At 39.7% G+C, this 16,673-nt stretch overlaps 1 protein-coding gene across 2 annotated transcripts; it reads right to left on the reverse strand.

The window, feature by feature from the left end:
• Nucleotides 1–1,474: 1,474 nt before the first annotated feature.
• Nucleotides 1,475–10,356, reverse strand: LOC104089189 (cysteine-rich and transmembrane domain-containing protein WIH2). Of its 2 annotated transcripts, XR_011411006.1 has the most exons (6): nt 9,976–10,356; nt 9,647–9,830; nt 6,846–7,931; nt 2,056–6,733; nt 1,793–1,853; nt 1,475–1,489 (listed from the first exon to the last, which is right to left on the reverse strand). XR_011411006.1 is itself a non-coding variant. In XM_009594036.4 (3 exons), the coding sequence occupies exons 1-3, from the start codon at nt 10,025–10,027 to the stop codon at nt 7,886–7,888; spliced, it is 282 nt and encodes a 93-aa protein (XP_009592331.1). In that variant the 5' UTR covers nt 10,028–10,356; the 3' UTR covers nt 7,570–7,885. The 2 variants fall into 2 exon arrangements, 1 of the variants encoding a protein (XP_009592331.1); XM_009594036.4 differs by lacking the exons at nt 1,475–1,489; nt 1,793–1,853; nt 2,056–6,733 and having other exon boundaries at nt 7,570–7,931.
• Nucleotides 10,357–16,673: the final 6,317 nt, after the last annotated feature.

Below are 16,673 nucleotides of genomic sequence, written 5' to 3' on the forward strand. Positions count from 1 at the left end.
ATATCAAGCCGTTTACTAATCGCTTGCTTCCTAGTCGAAGGCATCGCTGAAAGAAATCAATGTGAATATTAGATATGAACATTTACGACTCAACTCTACGAACGATCTAGATTTAGGAAGAAGGTAACAACCCTAGATGTCACGTAGCCTCCTGATTATAAATGTGGCGCGCTACACATCCATAATCAAAACTCTACTAGACACGGCTCATAGACAATCCTAGGACAGACTTGCTCTGATACCAAGTTTGTCACGACCCAACTGGAGGGTCATGACTAGCACCCGGGCCATACTTGCCGAGCACCAACGTACATTTTATCTAACCTTCCTTATTATCTTTAAGGGCCGACAAGATCAATATAAATAGTAGACATGGATCATGAACATCCAACAATGAAAGATAATGTCATGAACATACATAACATGGGACGACAAGACTGTCAAGAACTATATATAAGGTACGAGCTAACATGATGCCATGAAAGACTATACAACAAAAAATCCGCCGACAAGGCATTCTAAACCATACATAAGTCGACACCTGTCTATGAGCCTCTAAAGTTACATCAGTGCTACAACATTGCCGGAACAGGGCCCCGACATACCCATAATGTCAATAACAAAAATGCATACCAAGACCACGGCAAGTCCGGAGAAAGGATCTTGCCAATAACGCTGAACCGGATAGCCTACTGTGATGGGGGAGCTGCGTCTACCCGTCTATCAGGACCTGCAGCACGACATGCAGGGTCCACAAATAAAAGGACGTCAGTACGAATAAAGTACTGAGTATGTAAGGCAGAATAGCATAAGTAAGAACAATAATGTAAACAGTGATAGGGAATATACAACCTGTGACATCTGGGTACCTCTGAGGGCTACTAACATGAAATACATGATACATACATATATATATACATAAACTTTTAAAACATATGCCTTTGTGGGCATCATCATCATCATATCATACCCGGCCGTAATAGGCTCGGTAAAACGTACCCGGCCATCATAGGGCTCGGTAGAATCGTACCCGGCCACGTGGAGCTCGGTAAAACCCAACTGATCAGTGGTTGCACAATAGGTGCCATACCCGGCCAACTATAGCGTGGCTCGGTAGAGTAAAATAGATACATATATATGATGCATGCTGGACTCATTGGAATCACATTTTGAACCTTTTGGAGTGACGTAAGGTCGGTATCCTTCGTACATGTTATTAGGATTAACCCTTCATCAAGAATCTTATAAGAATAAGGAGCTACCAACAACATTGATAATATAAGAATAAGAGAAGTAACATCAATATTAATCGTTTCATAAGAAGGGCAGCAATGTAAGTACTGCTAGCTTCTAAGAGTAGAGTATCTTTGGGAGCTCGTTCATTACATTATGTACAATTGGAGTCGTGCAAAATAATGAAGGGGATAGCCTCACATACCTTGTATATACTGCCCAACCTCAAGCTATGCAAATGTCACGACTCCTTAGTCTACAATAAGACAAATGACACTATCATTTTCGTTTAAGCGTCGTAACTATTATGTATCGACCACAACCTATTTTACGATGAAATGGACAGCACCTCCCCTATTTATATGACTTCACACAAGTCAATACAATCACCAAACAGCCCAAACAACATCATTAATAATCATATTGAGCCTCCAAAACAGTCCACCAACCAACAACATTACTACCAAGCCTTTCGATATATATTTCACAAGTTCTAGCTTCAATGACTTAGCTGCAACTTGGATAATCTTAAATATCTATAGAGTAAGGGGTTCCTTACCTTTAAACAGAAAGAACAACTCCAATTTGACCTTAATGTTCCACGAAATATCCCTCAAATTCTGCCACAAGAACAAGGAAGCGAAACTAGCAATCAATTTGGGCTTTTCGGAACTAGAATTACTTTAGAAGACTTGAAATCACCTAGGGTTGATATTAAGAACTTTAAGGAGTATTTACAGAACATAAAACACTTAAAACAACCTCCAACACGAGCTGGAACAACACAAAAATCAGCAACAACAAGAAGAACAAGAAACTTACTAGCGCCACGGGATTCCCGACACTTGATTTGTGTTGTTTGCCCTTTGTTTGGGTCTTGGATCATGAGAGAACCTTGAGAGAGTGTTTTTAGGTGTCTAGGGTCTGAAGAGAATGAAAATTAATGAGTTAAAACGGGGTTAAAGGGTCTGATATATATCAATATATCTCAACCGCCTATGTGGGCCCCATAGAGAGCTGCTTGGCGCACTCTCACAAAAACGCGAATATCTCTCTATTCCGAGATCGTATCGACAAACGGTTTAATGCGTTGGAAAGTAGACTCATAGATCTTCAATTTGATAGGAAGATCACCCCATAATTCCATGTACATTGGGAGAAAACTGTAGTAACATTTGACCTAAATTTTATGTAAAATTATAAACATAAGTTGCGACAACTTTTATCGACTTTTGTTTCATAACTCTCTTGACTTCAAGACTTATGATATGGATATTATATTATTCAAATACATTAAAACATAACCTCTTGGGACAATTAATCACCTCTAGTTTTACCCGAAAATGCGGGTTACAACATCCTTGATTCGTTTCACTTCTAATACTTGTTAACCACTCTTATACACCCTTGTATCGTTTAAGACCAATAGGATTAACTTCTTATCATCTCAAAGATAATCTCTTCTTGGATTTACGTCGACTAACTTATGGAATGATCTAAGGTACGCAAATTTGGGTTGTAACACAAAGCAAAAGCGATAGCTAGTAAATAAGACCTGCACTGAAAAGCGAAATATCAAGACACAACATTGCCACTAGCTATCTTAGACAAAAACCCTACATGGCTAGTCCCACAATGATACGAAGTAAGGCACGACTCAACTATCTCCTAACCTACAACTCTAATACTCGGCCTTCACATCTTCCTGTCAAGTGTCATGTCCTCGGAAATCTGGAGCCTCGCCATATCCTGCCTGATCACCTCTCCCCAATACTTCTTAGGCCGCCCTCTACTTCTTCACGTGCCCTCCACAACCAGCCACTCACACCTCCGTACCGAAGCATCTGGGTTTCTCCTCTGAACATGTCCGAACCATCTAAGCCTCGCTTCACGCATCTCGTCATCAATGGGAGCCACGTGCACCTTCTACCCGAATATCATCATTCCTAATCTTATCTATCCTAGTGTGCCCGCACATCCACTGCAACATCCTCATTTCTGCTACTTTCATCTTCTGGATATGTGAGTTCTTAACGGGCCAACACTCAACCCCATACATTATGGCTGGTCTAACCACCACTTTATAGAACTTACCTTTAAGTATGGGTGACACTCTCTTGTCACACAAGACTCTAGATGCTAACCTCCACTTCATATATCCTACCCCAATACGGTGTGTGACATCCTCATCGATCTCTCATCCCCCCTGGATAACCGAACCAAGGTACTTGAAGCTGCCTCTACTCAGGATGACCTGCGAATCAAGACTCACATCAACGCCCACTTCCCCTGGCTCAGTGTTGAACTTACACTCCAGGTATTTCGTTTTCGTCCTGCTCAGCTTGAAACCCTTAGACTAAAGAGCCTGTCTCCAAACCTTCATCCTCTCGTTAACACCGGCTCATGACTCATCAATCAGAAATATGTCATCGGCGAATAGCATTCACCATGGCACATCCCCTTGAATATGATGTGTTAACGCGTCCATCACCAGGGTGAATAAGAACGGACTGAGCGCAGAACCTTGGTGTAACCCCATTACAACAGTAAAATGCCCAGTCGCCTCCTACTGTCCTAACCCGAGTCTTAGTCCCATCATACATGTCCTTAACCGCCATAATGTAGAGAACCGACACACCTTTTACCTCCAGGCATCTCTAGAGAACTTCTCTAGGAACCTTGTCATACGTTTTCTCTAGGTCAATAAACACCATGTGCAGGTCCTTCTTCCTCTCTCTGTACAGTCCACCAACCTTCTAACAAGGTGTATAGCTTCTGTAGTCAAACGACCCGGCATGAACCCGAACTCGTTGTCGGATACGGACACTGTCATTCTCTCCCTCGCTTCAACCACCCTCTCCCACACTTTTATGGTATGACTCGGTAATTTGATACCCCTATAATTATTACAACTCTGGATATCACCTTTGTTCTTATACAATGGAACCACCGTACTCCACCTCCACTCATCCGACATCCTCTTCGCCTTAAAAATAACATTAAACAACCTAGTCAACCACTCCAAACCTGCTCTCCCCACACACTTCCAAAATTCCACCGGAATCTCATCTGGCCCGGTCGCTCTGCCCCTACTCATCTTACGCATAGCTCTCACGACCTCCTCAACCTCGATACACTTGCAGTACCCAAAGTCACAGTGACTCTCGGAATGCTCCAATTTGCCTAGTACAATATTCCGATCCCCTTCTTCATTCAGAAGTTTATAAAAGTAAGTGTGTCATCTCCTCTTAATCCGAGCATTTTCCATCAATATTCTACCATCTTCGTCCTTGATGCATCTCACTTGGTCCAAATCTCGAGCCTTACTCTCTCTCAACTTGGCCAGCCGGAATAACTTCTTCTCCCCACCTTTTTTCCCCAATTCCTCGTACATACGATCATAAGCCACAGTCTTAGCCTCTGTGACCGCCAACTTAGCCTCCTTCCTAGATGCCTTATACCTCTCCATGCACGCTCGCCTCCCCTCCTCACCTATGCTCCCCACTAACTTCAGGTACGCCGCCTTCTTTGCTTCCACTTTACCTTGGACCACTTCATTCCACCACCAGTCTCCTCTGTGCCCACTAGAGACGCCCGTCGAGACCCCTAACATCTCTCTCGCAGCCTCCCTAATACAGTTTGTTGTCGCTGACCACATAGTACTCGCGTCACCACTACTCCTCCAAGCTCCCATAGCCGACAACCGCCCCTCCAATGCTTGGGCTTTATCTTAGTTAAGGCTCCCCACATGATTCTCGGTCTTCCTCAAGTAGACGTTTTCCTCTTCTTTAACATAATACCAACGTCCATCACCAAAAGCCTATGCTGCGTCGCGAGTATCTCATCCGGAATCACCTTGCAATTCTTGCACAACCCTCTGTCATACCTCCTGGGGAGGAGATAGTCAATCTGAGTCTTCACCACCGCATTTTGAAAAGTAACCAAATGCCCCTCCCTCTTCTGAAAGCTAGAGTTCGCAATCACCAACCCAAAAGCCTTAGCGAAGTCCAACAACGATGTACCTCCTCCGTTCCTCTCCCCAAAATCGAAGCCTCCGTGCACCTCGCCATATCCACCCGAGGTCGACCCAATATGCCCATTGAAATCCCCTCATATGAATAACTTCTCAACAGGGGAACCTAGCGCACGATCTCATCTAATCCTTCCCAGAAGCGCCGTTTAACCTCCTCATCTAGGCCCACATGCGGCGCATAGGCGCTAACGACGTTTAGGGTGCACTCTCCAACCACCAACTTAATAATCATCAATCTAACATTCACTCGTCTAACCTCAACCACAGACTCTCTAAGTTACCTATCCACTAAGATGCTCACTCCATTCTTACCTTTATGGACTCCTGAGTACCAAAGTTTATACCCGTCTGCGTCCCTTGCCCTCGACCCTACTCACCTTGTCTCCTAGACACACGCTATATTGACCCTCTTCTTCTGGAGGATCTTCGCCAACTCTGTAGATTTACCCGTCAATGTACCTATGATCCATGACCCAATTCTCAACCTACATACACCATTGTTCCATTTACCTCCCTTGCCTCCAGACCCACCCCCTAAACCCTGCCCTACCTCCCGCTCCACCCCCCGTTCCTCCCGAGGATATGACCTCACTCGACCATCCCAGATCACAGCCACTATACCTACGTCAGAGTAAGGGGAATCACTATCACACACATGGTAACAGACCAAACCAAAAGAAGATAAGTTGCAATAACATGCACACTAATACGGTGAATAAACTAATACGAAGTAAGATGACAACAATTTAACTTACACAACAAAGGAAACTGGAAAATGGAAGGTACCAACTCCCGCGAGTAGAATAGTAAATTCGAAGCAAGAACAATAGAACCTGAAGTCACAACGAGTGCCAAGAAAGGTGTTGTTCACAACAGCTATATTTTGGAAGTTCCTGCCCGAAGCTCGCCGAAAAATTGTCTCAGCCGTCACCGCTGTTAGGCTAGATAAGTGTGTCAAAAAATAGGGGGACAGGGGTAGAAGAGACGAGGTATAGGAGAGAGAAAGAAAGGAGAAGAAGAAAAGGAAAATATATATTAAAAAAAGGGGGGGGTTGCAGATCTGGAAAGCAAAAGGGGGAGGTGAGTAACAGGGAAGAAGAAGAAAGCAGGAGAGAGAGAGGGGAAAAGAAGACAGGGGTGAGGTGGGTGGTGGTGGGGTAGGATGGGGCTCTTACCTGGTCCGGTGGTCGCCGGAGGTCTGGTACTTCTACCACTGGCTGAGTATTCGAGACTTAGAGGCAAAAGCTGCTGAAGTTAAGTGTCGAGGGAGGATTTGGAGCCTAGAATTAGCGGAAGAAGCCATGAATCACTTTTCGGCCAAGGTCATATCATTGTACAATTCACGTCATTTGGTACTCTTATCATAAGCTTCTATCGTTATGCAAGGATACTTTCTTCTTTGTTGAGGATCCATTGTTAAGAAAACTTGGAGGTTGCAAACGTCAGTATTCCATTCACAGTACAAACCTACATCACAAAAATAGAGATTAAAAGGTAAATTTTTAAGCCTTAGGCTTTCTCATTAAGCAACTCAATTATTTTAATGATAAGAGGAACAAAAATAAAGATTAAATTGAACCTGTTGAATTGAATATCATAATCGAAAAAGCTGTAGGAGCAGAAAATACATCATAGAATTATAGAGTTATTGGTGTTCACCACTTTGGCCATAAACCCTCAAACCTTGTATATATATATATATATATTCATCCATCTATCCCCATACCATTTGGGTACAATAAAATGGATGCAGCCAAAAATTTCTGCGTTTGTCAAGAAAAGCGAGGTATAATGTCTTCTGAAGACTTGAACTTCATGGAAATTGTCATTCTGATTAGAAAAATAAAAGTAGCAGTAAACTTAACAATTTAAATTAGTTTTAAACTAAAGGTTGCAGCGAGATGTCATTTAGATATAAAGAAAATACAGTTTAAAAAATACGAAATGATAAGGTTGCAGCGAGATGTCATTTGTTCTGCTCTTCCTAATCCCACAACAATACGAAATGAATCCAACGGATGGCCAACCGGAGATAAATTTTGTCATTAAAAAAAATCAAGAATCTTTCCTCTATCTTAAATGATAAGGAAACCTTGATTTTTTTTATCCGTAGCAAAAACAAAACCGTATTTTCCATTCTTGGAAGTTTATACCTAAAACATTCTTAAACATTCTTGTGACACCTGAAATGATTCAAACACTTGCCAATAATGACACATAATATGATTAACCAACGAGGCTTAACCTAAAGTTGTATCCGCCACATAATGAATAGAAAATCTAGCAGCGTACATAACCCAAGATTTGGGTAATAGTCACTTGAAGAATTAAATTCTTAAATAAATCAAGGTGCACTCACATAGTTGAGGTCCAAAACATAAACAAGATAGAATCTCACACAATGTACATAACCTATAATTGGGGAAATAGACATTTGAACTCTTCACCACATTAAAGGTGCATCGTCATATTGAATATCCAATTATTTATCGAGATCGAGGACAAGACAGCAAGGACAAAACAGAAGAAAGAAAAAAAAATCTAGATTAATAATCCATATAGATGAGGCCGCCTCACAAAACCATACTGGTTGCATCAATTTCTGCCGCCAACCCATCATCAGAAGCATGCATCTAGGAGACAGCAACAGCACAGTGCAGCCAAACTGTAAAAACATAACAGCCACTATTAGTAATCTGCCATAAAATTGGCAAGACCAGGTGTGTATAAACATAACAAACAACAACCGAGTAAAATCTCACTAATGGGGTCTGAGGTTAGAGTATACGCAGACCATACCCACCCCGGAGGGGTGGTAGATAGGCTGTTTCCGTTAGACCGCTCGAGAAAATGAAAAGAGACAATAGATCCGAACAACAACAGAAACTAGAAAAATAATATCAGTATCGTGAGAGACAGCAAATAGATAGACAAGCAGTATAAACATGCATAAGCTAAATTAAGACACATAACAATATATATACATGAAAAACTTATAAGTGTACAATGAAGTTATTGCAATCATAAACTTAACATTTGAAACATGGAAATACATTCAACAAAACTCTTGGATTGACTTTTACGCCCTTTCACAATTCCAGCAATTTTTTACCTCCTATCATCTAACTAAAAAGCAAGCATAAATAGCAAAAACCAGAAGATTTCCACCTTTTATATGACACATAACTTCAACATAGGAAAGCTTAATGTGGATAATGTTATGGACTGACATTAGCCACATTAAACTCTCGAGATAATGTCAGTCATTTGGAGTTCTTGAGATAATGTCAGTCATTTGGAGTTCTTGAGATAATGTCAGTCATTTGGAGTCCAAATCACGAGATTTGCCCCCTTAAGCTTGAACTCCAAATGACTAACAGTATCCACATTAAACTCTTGAGATGTGAAACACATTTAACTCAGCGCATAGTTGGACCCCAGTCCAAACGTAGAAATAGGATTATGATAAATTAAAGACTGCCTACCTTAGATCTGTAAGGTGTACAGATAATTCGGACCCCAACTAGGTGGGTTTGAGGACACAATTCATCACTAGAACAATACATACATCTTATCTATAGTAAATTATTTTTGATAATACAAATATTTAAGCAAAATGCATAAATTACCACCTGAAATATGGACCAAATCACACTTTATGCGGAAGAAAATTACCTTACACACTCAATCTTTCCAAAGTGTGCCTAAGATACACCACGTCGACTGCACGGCAGGGCGCGTGTAACCAAAAAGATAAAGAGCGTGTAACCAAAAAGATAAAGTGAGTGAACCCTTTAAAAAGAATATCCCAATCCTTGTTTATGTGCTACTACATGTCAAAATTTTATATAATATTCTTTATTTTTAAAATTAATTAGTCCCAAAACCCCACCCCTCCCTTCTCCTCATCCGTCCATCCAAAAACCTTACACTATACAACTTTCCCTTTTCAGCAATCGTGGCTCTACAGACCAACTTGTGAAGGGTGTCAGCTGTTTTTCAAAGATTACATCCCAAAAATTGGAGCAAACTCTAATCAAATTAGCTAAAAATAAAAATAAAAAAGTTACCCTGAATTCGAGTGTCAATTGCATCTCTAATCTAAGTTTATGAAAAGCTCGAAACCCTCCCACATGTTTCATCTTCTTTCACACATATTTTCCACTCAAAATCACTTCTACAACTTGTTTTAAACAGAAAAAAATACCAGGCCGTCTCTAAAATCTTCATGAGTCTAAATTACAACCCATTTCATCTCCGACTTTTCCTGTTCGAATCGCTCTCTTTTTTCAGATCTGTAAAGATAGATCTCTTTTTTTTTTGCGCACGCGGGGGGGGGGGGGGGGGGGGTTAAAGAGAATTGCCGATTAGAGTGCATACCATCCTTCCATGAAGCCAGTGCTACCAGATTGTTGCTGTTGTTGTTGAGGGGGTGGAGCACCATACTGGGGAGGGTACCCTTGAGGAGGGTAACCTTGTTGAGGGTACCCCTGTGGTGGGTAACCCTGTTGTGGGTACCCCGGTGGTGGGTATGCGTCCTTAGGGTAACCTTCCGGTGGATATCCTATTTACACATCCAATAATCAAAAACCAAACCCTAAAATCCATCAGATCTAATCAGAAAACCAACTAATATCATACTGAACTTGTCCAAAAAATCATCAAAAAAATAATAATAATAATAATAATAATAATAATAAGAATTTTACCTTGCGGGGGAGGGACACCAACAGGGGGTTGTTGTTGATTGTAGTAACTCATGATTGAATTCTTTGGGGCTTGGATCTAGACTCGAGAGAGATTGTGAAATTGGGAGTTTTTCCTTAGGCAGAAAGATGACTGGGGTACAGTAATATTTGTGGGTTTTATAGGGCAAGTCAAAGTGGAGACAACGAGGACTAAGCTCTAGCAGATTCCAAGAAACCCTTTACGTACTTTTTATTTTTGTGATCTTTTCCAGTGTTGTTATAGGTATTGCCGTGCGCGTATCATACGCGTCCAACTTATCTTCGCTTCTAAGTAAATGCTCGAGTACAGAAGGAAAACACTATATAACAATTATAAACATAAAGATATGGTAACAATTAAACTATCCAAAGGGAATATATAAATTTAAAACACTTTCATGAACACATTTATTTCATAGTATATTCTTTATTTTCTGGAAAGTTGTATTACAACATTTCTGATGGTGGATAAGTGTCTCTATCTCTCCTTTTTTTTTTTTAAAGAGAGGAGACTCGCAGCCGTTACAATATTTGCTACAGCATATGTCCTTCGGGTGAACACTCTGTGGTGAGCACTTTGTGTGCACTGGGTAAACCTCCCCAGTGTAATAGCCTGTAAATCACACAAGGATGTAAACTGCACTAGGCAAGCCCTGTGCGACAGGCTCAACCCAGAAGACATTGAGGGGGAATTCGATCCCAGGTCATCCATATGGATGGCCACCCTCCAAACTAACTGGGCAACCCCAAAGGGTTCAGTGTGTCTATCTATTTATATCTATATTTATACTATATTAAAAGCACGAATATTTTTAACGAAATATTGTTTGTTTTTTTACCCTTAAAATAAATTTTACACTGGATAAAATAATAATTTAAGTTATGTTCCTAATATTTTGGATTCTGAAATTAACTAAAATATTAATTACTAAATATTTTCTTTTTTGAACTATATAGAGATTTCTAAAATTTTGGATTATTAATCCCACCCGCAAAGACCGAGCTTTTTGAACTTCCAATTCCAATTCTTCTCTTGTATATATGAGATATGGGAACTAATTGCTTTTCATAAAGAAGAAAGAAAGGAAACTCCATTACATCACATACGTATCTTCTTTCTCTTTATTTTTGCTTTAACCACTCGCCATCGTATATTTTTTATTACTTTGATGCGTGATTTTAATTAGTATTCAATTTTTTGTTAGATAACATCTTTTTTTTTTCCTCTCTATTTTTTCATATTCTTAAATTCATTATTTTTTTATCGTTGTTTCGATTTCTGAGATTAGTTCTAAAATACATTTACAATATTATGTATTTCACACCTAAAGGTAAACATTATATTTTAGTTGTCACACGGAATTGCTCCTATGTAATAGATGGAGAGGTAAGAGGCTTTGATTGAGAAATTTCGAAATCCAATATCTAGTAGTATATTATACAATTATGTATGAGAAACGTTATATGTGATTATTAGATGATAATATAGAAGTATTTTTTCAAGCTACGCTAGCTGTCATGAAAGGTATATAAATGACTGAAAAATAAAATTTGATTTGATTTTTAATGGCAGTGAAGAATTTCTTGTGAAGGGCTGAAGGCATGTTAATATTGAAGAGAAGATGACTATTTTTCCCAACTTTCACGACCCCAATTTTCCACATTAGAATGTCGTGATGACACATATTCTCTAAGATTAGGTAAGCCTAACATATGCTGATTATAACTGAAATTTAACTACTTAACTGCAATACGTTAAATAATAACGGATACAACATAGTTGAGCCAACATCGATCATACAATTCTCCAAAAGGTAGTATAAGTCATAAGCTTCTCTAAGGACAATTAGGAATACCAAGTACATCACTATTACAAAATAATAGAACAGTGGAAATAAAAGACAAGAAGGTGACTTCGGGGCTCGCGAACGTCGAGCAGCTATACCTTGAAGTCTCCAGCCACACAGATATTAGTCTTAAAACCAACTCGATCAGAAGTACCTGGATCTGTACAAAAATATGCAGAAGCGTAGCATGAGTACACCACATCGGTACCCAGTAAATATCAAACTTTATCTCGATAGAGTAGTGACGAGGCCAGGTCAAGACACCTACCAGACATGTAAGTCTGTGCAGGATATAATGTAAAGCTAACAATGGAGAGAACATTAATGTAAAACCAACAACAGAAGGATCACAAATTTATAGCCAACGGTTGAAATAATAGAAGTACAAATAGCAATAGGAAATAACCAGGTAATAAAGATACAACATAGTTAGAATACAAATGAAATATGAATGAGCCCAAGTAAAGAAAACCGATGACAACTCAATTAATAAAATCTTTCCTAATGCACGCATTACAACAGGAATTACCCAAAGTACTACTCCTCTTAATCTCAAATCATAAGTAACAACTTCCAAATCTTACACGGATGACACTTTGTGCCTATATTTTTCTAGATCACTTTCGCATGGCAAAGTCCACGTGCTACCATGTACATTGTATCCGTGTCAAATGCTAAATAAAATATTTGAGAGATTTATTTATATATAATAAGGCATAATAACAATCTTGGATAAATTAGGGAATCAAATGAGAAAATGAGTTTATTTTAGGAACCAAATACAGTGAAATAAGGTACAATTTATACTGTCACGACCCTAATTTCCCATCTTCGGACCGTTATGGCACCTAACATTTCACTTGCTAGGTAAGCCAACGTTAGAATAATATTAACCGTTTTTAAAACAATCTTTAAATTTATTAATAACAAGGAAGCAAATGCGGAAGCAATTTTGAAATATTCCATAATAATAACGGTGTCTAAATACCATCCCAGAATTGGTGTCACAAGTGCACGAGCTTCTAGAATAAATACAAATAAAGGTCTGAATAAAATAAAGCTGTCTAAAAATAAACACACAGCTAAAGTACAATAGACGGGGACTTCAGAACTGCGAACGCCATGCAGTTATACCTCAAGTCTCCTCTGATAGCTGAAATCCGAGCAAGTCTATGGTACGCCGCTGGGACCAACTCCAAAATCTGCACAAGAAGTGCAGAGTATAGTATCAGTACAACCGACCCCATGTACTGATAAGTGCTGAGCCTAACCTCAACGAAGTAGTGACGAGGCTAAGGCGGTTCACTTACATTAACCTGTACGCAATATTGATAATAACAACAAATAATATAAATAAATCAGGTAACTCATTTATAATAATTGAAACCAACCCAGCAGTCATAATTCGTTATTATTTCAACCAATTCTGTTGCATCGTGCAACCCGCTATCACAATATATTCACATTCAGTTCTGTTGCGGCGTGCAACCTGCTCCTCCAACATATTTATTTTAATCAAGTCTGTTGCGGCGTGCAACCCGATCCTCCAATATTAACTTTTTAACAAGTCTGTTGCGGCGTGCAACCCGATCCTTCAATATTGACTTTTAGTATGTATGTTGCGGCGTGCAACCCGATCCTCCAATATATTCATTATAATCAATCATGTTGCGGCGTGCAACCCGCTCCTCCAATATTTTCATTTACCAATTCTTATAGAAGAAATTTTCCCAATAAATGTAACAATTAATATAAAATTACAAGACAACAAGCATACAATAATTATGGTTTAATTATGAAGAAAACAATGACAAATAGCAAATTATTATGAAAATCAGGGAGCAAATAGGCAGTTTAATATTTATTATGTTAAATGTCAAATAACAATTAAGGCACATAATTCAAATAGCATGTAATAATTAATGCAGGAATTCAAGAACTTATATTTGCAAAGAATAAGAGAGAAATAATTATTATAATAATTAATTTATGATTAAAAATAATTTATGATTTTTCAAGTAAGCAAGCAAACAATTAATTTGACGACGTATAGGCACTCGTCACCTCGCCTATACATTGTTTACATGCAATTCACATAACAAACAATTTAAGGGTTCTATTCCCTCAAGTCAAGGTTAACCCCGACACTTACCTCGCTTTGCAAATTCCAATCAATTATTCAACCACAGCTTTTCCTTTTAAATTTTCCTCCTAAAGCTTCAAATCTATTTACAAACAATTCAATATATTCAATACTAATCATAGGAATTAATTCCATATGAATTTATAAATTTTTCGGATAAAAATTCGAAATTCATTAAAATATTCGGCAGTGGGACCCACGTCTCAAATCCCAGAAAAACTTATGAAATTCGAACATTCGTTCCGATATGAGTTCAACCATACCAAATTTGTCTAATTCCGATATCAAATGGACCTTCAAATCTTAATTTTTCGTTTTTGGAAAGTTTTACAAAAATTCCAATTTCTTCCATCCAAATCCGAAATAAATGATGAATATAGACATGAATTTGTGAAATAAAATCACTATATGATAAAGAACACTTACCCAGTCCGAAATCGTGAAAAACTCCTTTGAAATCGCCCCTAAACCGAGTTATAATTGAGGGTTTGTGAAAAATGGAAAAAATCCCGTTTTTGGTTCTGTTTTAAGTCACAGGGGTCAGGCCTTCTCCACGTTCGCGAAGGGCCTGTCGCGTTCGCGATGAGTAGCAGCCCATGGCTTTTGCATTCGCGAAGGTCCCCCCCCCCCCCCCGGCTTCGCGTTTGCGAGGCATAGCTCGCGTTCACGCTGAAGGAATGATCGACCCTCCCCCAGGTGTGCCTAACACTATGCGTTCGCGAAGGGTAATGCCCCCATCGCTTCGCGTACGCGACCAAGCCTTCGCGTTCGCGAAGAAGAAAGATCCAACTGCCTAGTTTACTCTTCGCGTTTGCGAGAGTACCTTCGCGAACGCGAAGAAAAACATGCCAGAACACCTGCTGCAGCAAAATACTAGATTTTCAAAGTCCAAAATATCCCGTAGCCTATCCGGAACTCACCTGAGCCCTCGGGGCTCCAAACCAAACATGCACACAAGTTCTAAAATATCATACAAACTTGCTCGCGCGATCGATTGCCAAAATAATACCTAGAACTACGAATCGGACACCAAATCAAAGGAAGTTTTCAAGAAAATTTTAAAACTTATATTTTTACAACAGGACGTCCGAATCATGTCAAATCAACTCCGATTCTCGCCAAATTCGGCAGACAAGTCATAAATATTACAATGGACCTATACCGGGCTCCGGAACCAAAATACGGACCCGAGGTCAATAAATCCAATATCAGTAATTTCTTAGAAATCATTAAGCTTTCAAGCTTTTAAATTTTCATCAAAATTCCATAACTCGGGCTAGGGACCTCGGAATTCGATTCCGGGCATACGCCCAAGTCCCAAATCAAGATACGGACCTATCAAAATTTTTAAAACACTGATCTGGGTCCGTTTGCTCAAAATATTGACCAAAGTCAACTTAGTTGAGTTTTAAAGCTCTATTTCCCATGTTAATCCATTTTTCACATAAAAACTTTTCGGAAAAATGTACGGACTGTGCACGTAAGTCGAGGAATGATAAATGGTGCTTTTTGAGGTCTTAGAATACATGATTACTTATTAAATTTAAAGATGACATTTTGGGTCATCACATTCTCCACCTCTAAAACAAACGTTCGTACTCGAACGGAGTTAGAAAAATAAGTACCCGAGCTGGAGAAAAGGTGTGGATATTTACTCCGCATGTCCGACTCGAACTCCCAGGTAGATGCCTCTACTGACTGACCTCTCCATTGCACCCGAACTGAAGGATAACTCTTAGACCTCAACTGTCGGACCTGCCGGGTAAGAATAGCCACCGGCTCCTCCTCGTAAGTCAAATCTTTGTCCAATTGGACTGAGCTGAAATCTAACACATGGGACGGATCACCATGATATTTTCGGAGCATAGAAACATGGAACACCGGATGAACCACTGATAAACTAGGTGGTAATGCAAGCCTGTAGGCTATTTCACCCACCCTTTCAAGAATTTCAAAGGGTCCGATATACCTAGGGCTCAACTTGCCCTTCTTTCCGAACCTCATTACACCTTTCATAGGTGAAACCCGGAGCAATATTCGTTCTCTAATCATGAATGCAATATCACAAACTTTACGGTCGGCATAACTCTTTTGCCTAGACTGAGCTGTGCGAAGTCGATCCTGAATAATCTTGACCTTATCCAAGGCATCCTATACCAAATCGGTACCCAACAACCGAGCCTCTCCCGGTTCAAACCAACCAACTGGCGATCGGCATCGCCTTCCGTATAATGCCTCATATGGAGCCATCTGAATGCTCGACTGGTAGCTATTATTTTAAGCAAACTCTGCAAGTGGTAAGAAATGATCCCAAGAACCTCCAAAGTCTATAACACAAGCGCGAAGCATATCTTCCAATATCTGAATAGTGCGCTCTGACTGTTCGTCTGTTTGTGGATGAAATGCTGTACTCAACTCCACCTGTGTGCCTAACTCACACTGTACAGCCCTCCAGAAATGTGAGGTAAACTGCTTACCTCGATCTAAAATAATAGACACGGGCATACCGTGAAGGCGGACAATCTCACGAATGTAAATTTTAGCTAACCTCTCTGAAGAATAGGTAACTGCCACTGGAATGAAATGGGCTGACTTGGTCAACCAGTCCACAATGACCCAAACTGCGTCAAATTTTCTCTGTGTCCGTGGGAGCCCAACAACAAAATCCATAGTGATACGCTCCCACTTCC

This window comes from Nicotiana tomentosiformis, chromosome 9 (assembly GCF_000390325.3).
Source record: "Nicotiana tomentosiformis chromosome 9, ASM39032v3, whole genome shotgun sequence".
NCBI classification, from domain to species: Eukaryota; Viridiplantae; Streptophyta; class Magnoliopsida; order Solanales; family Solanaceae; genus Nicotiana; species Nicotiana tomentosiformis.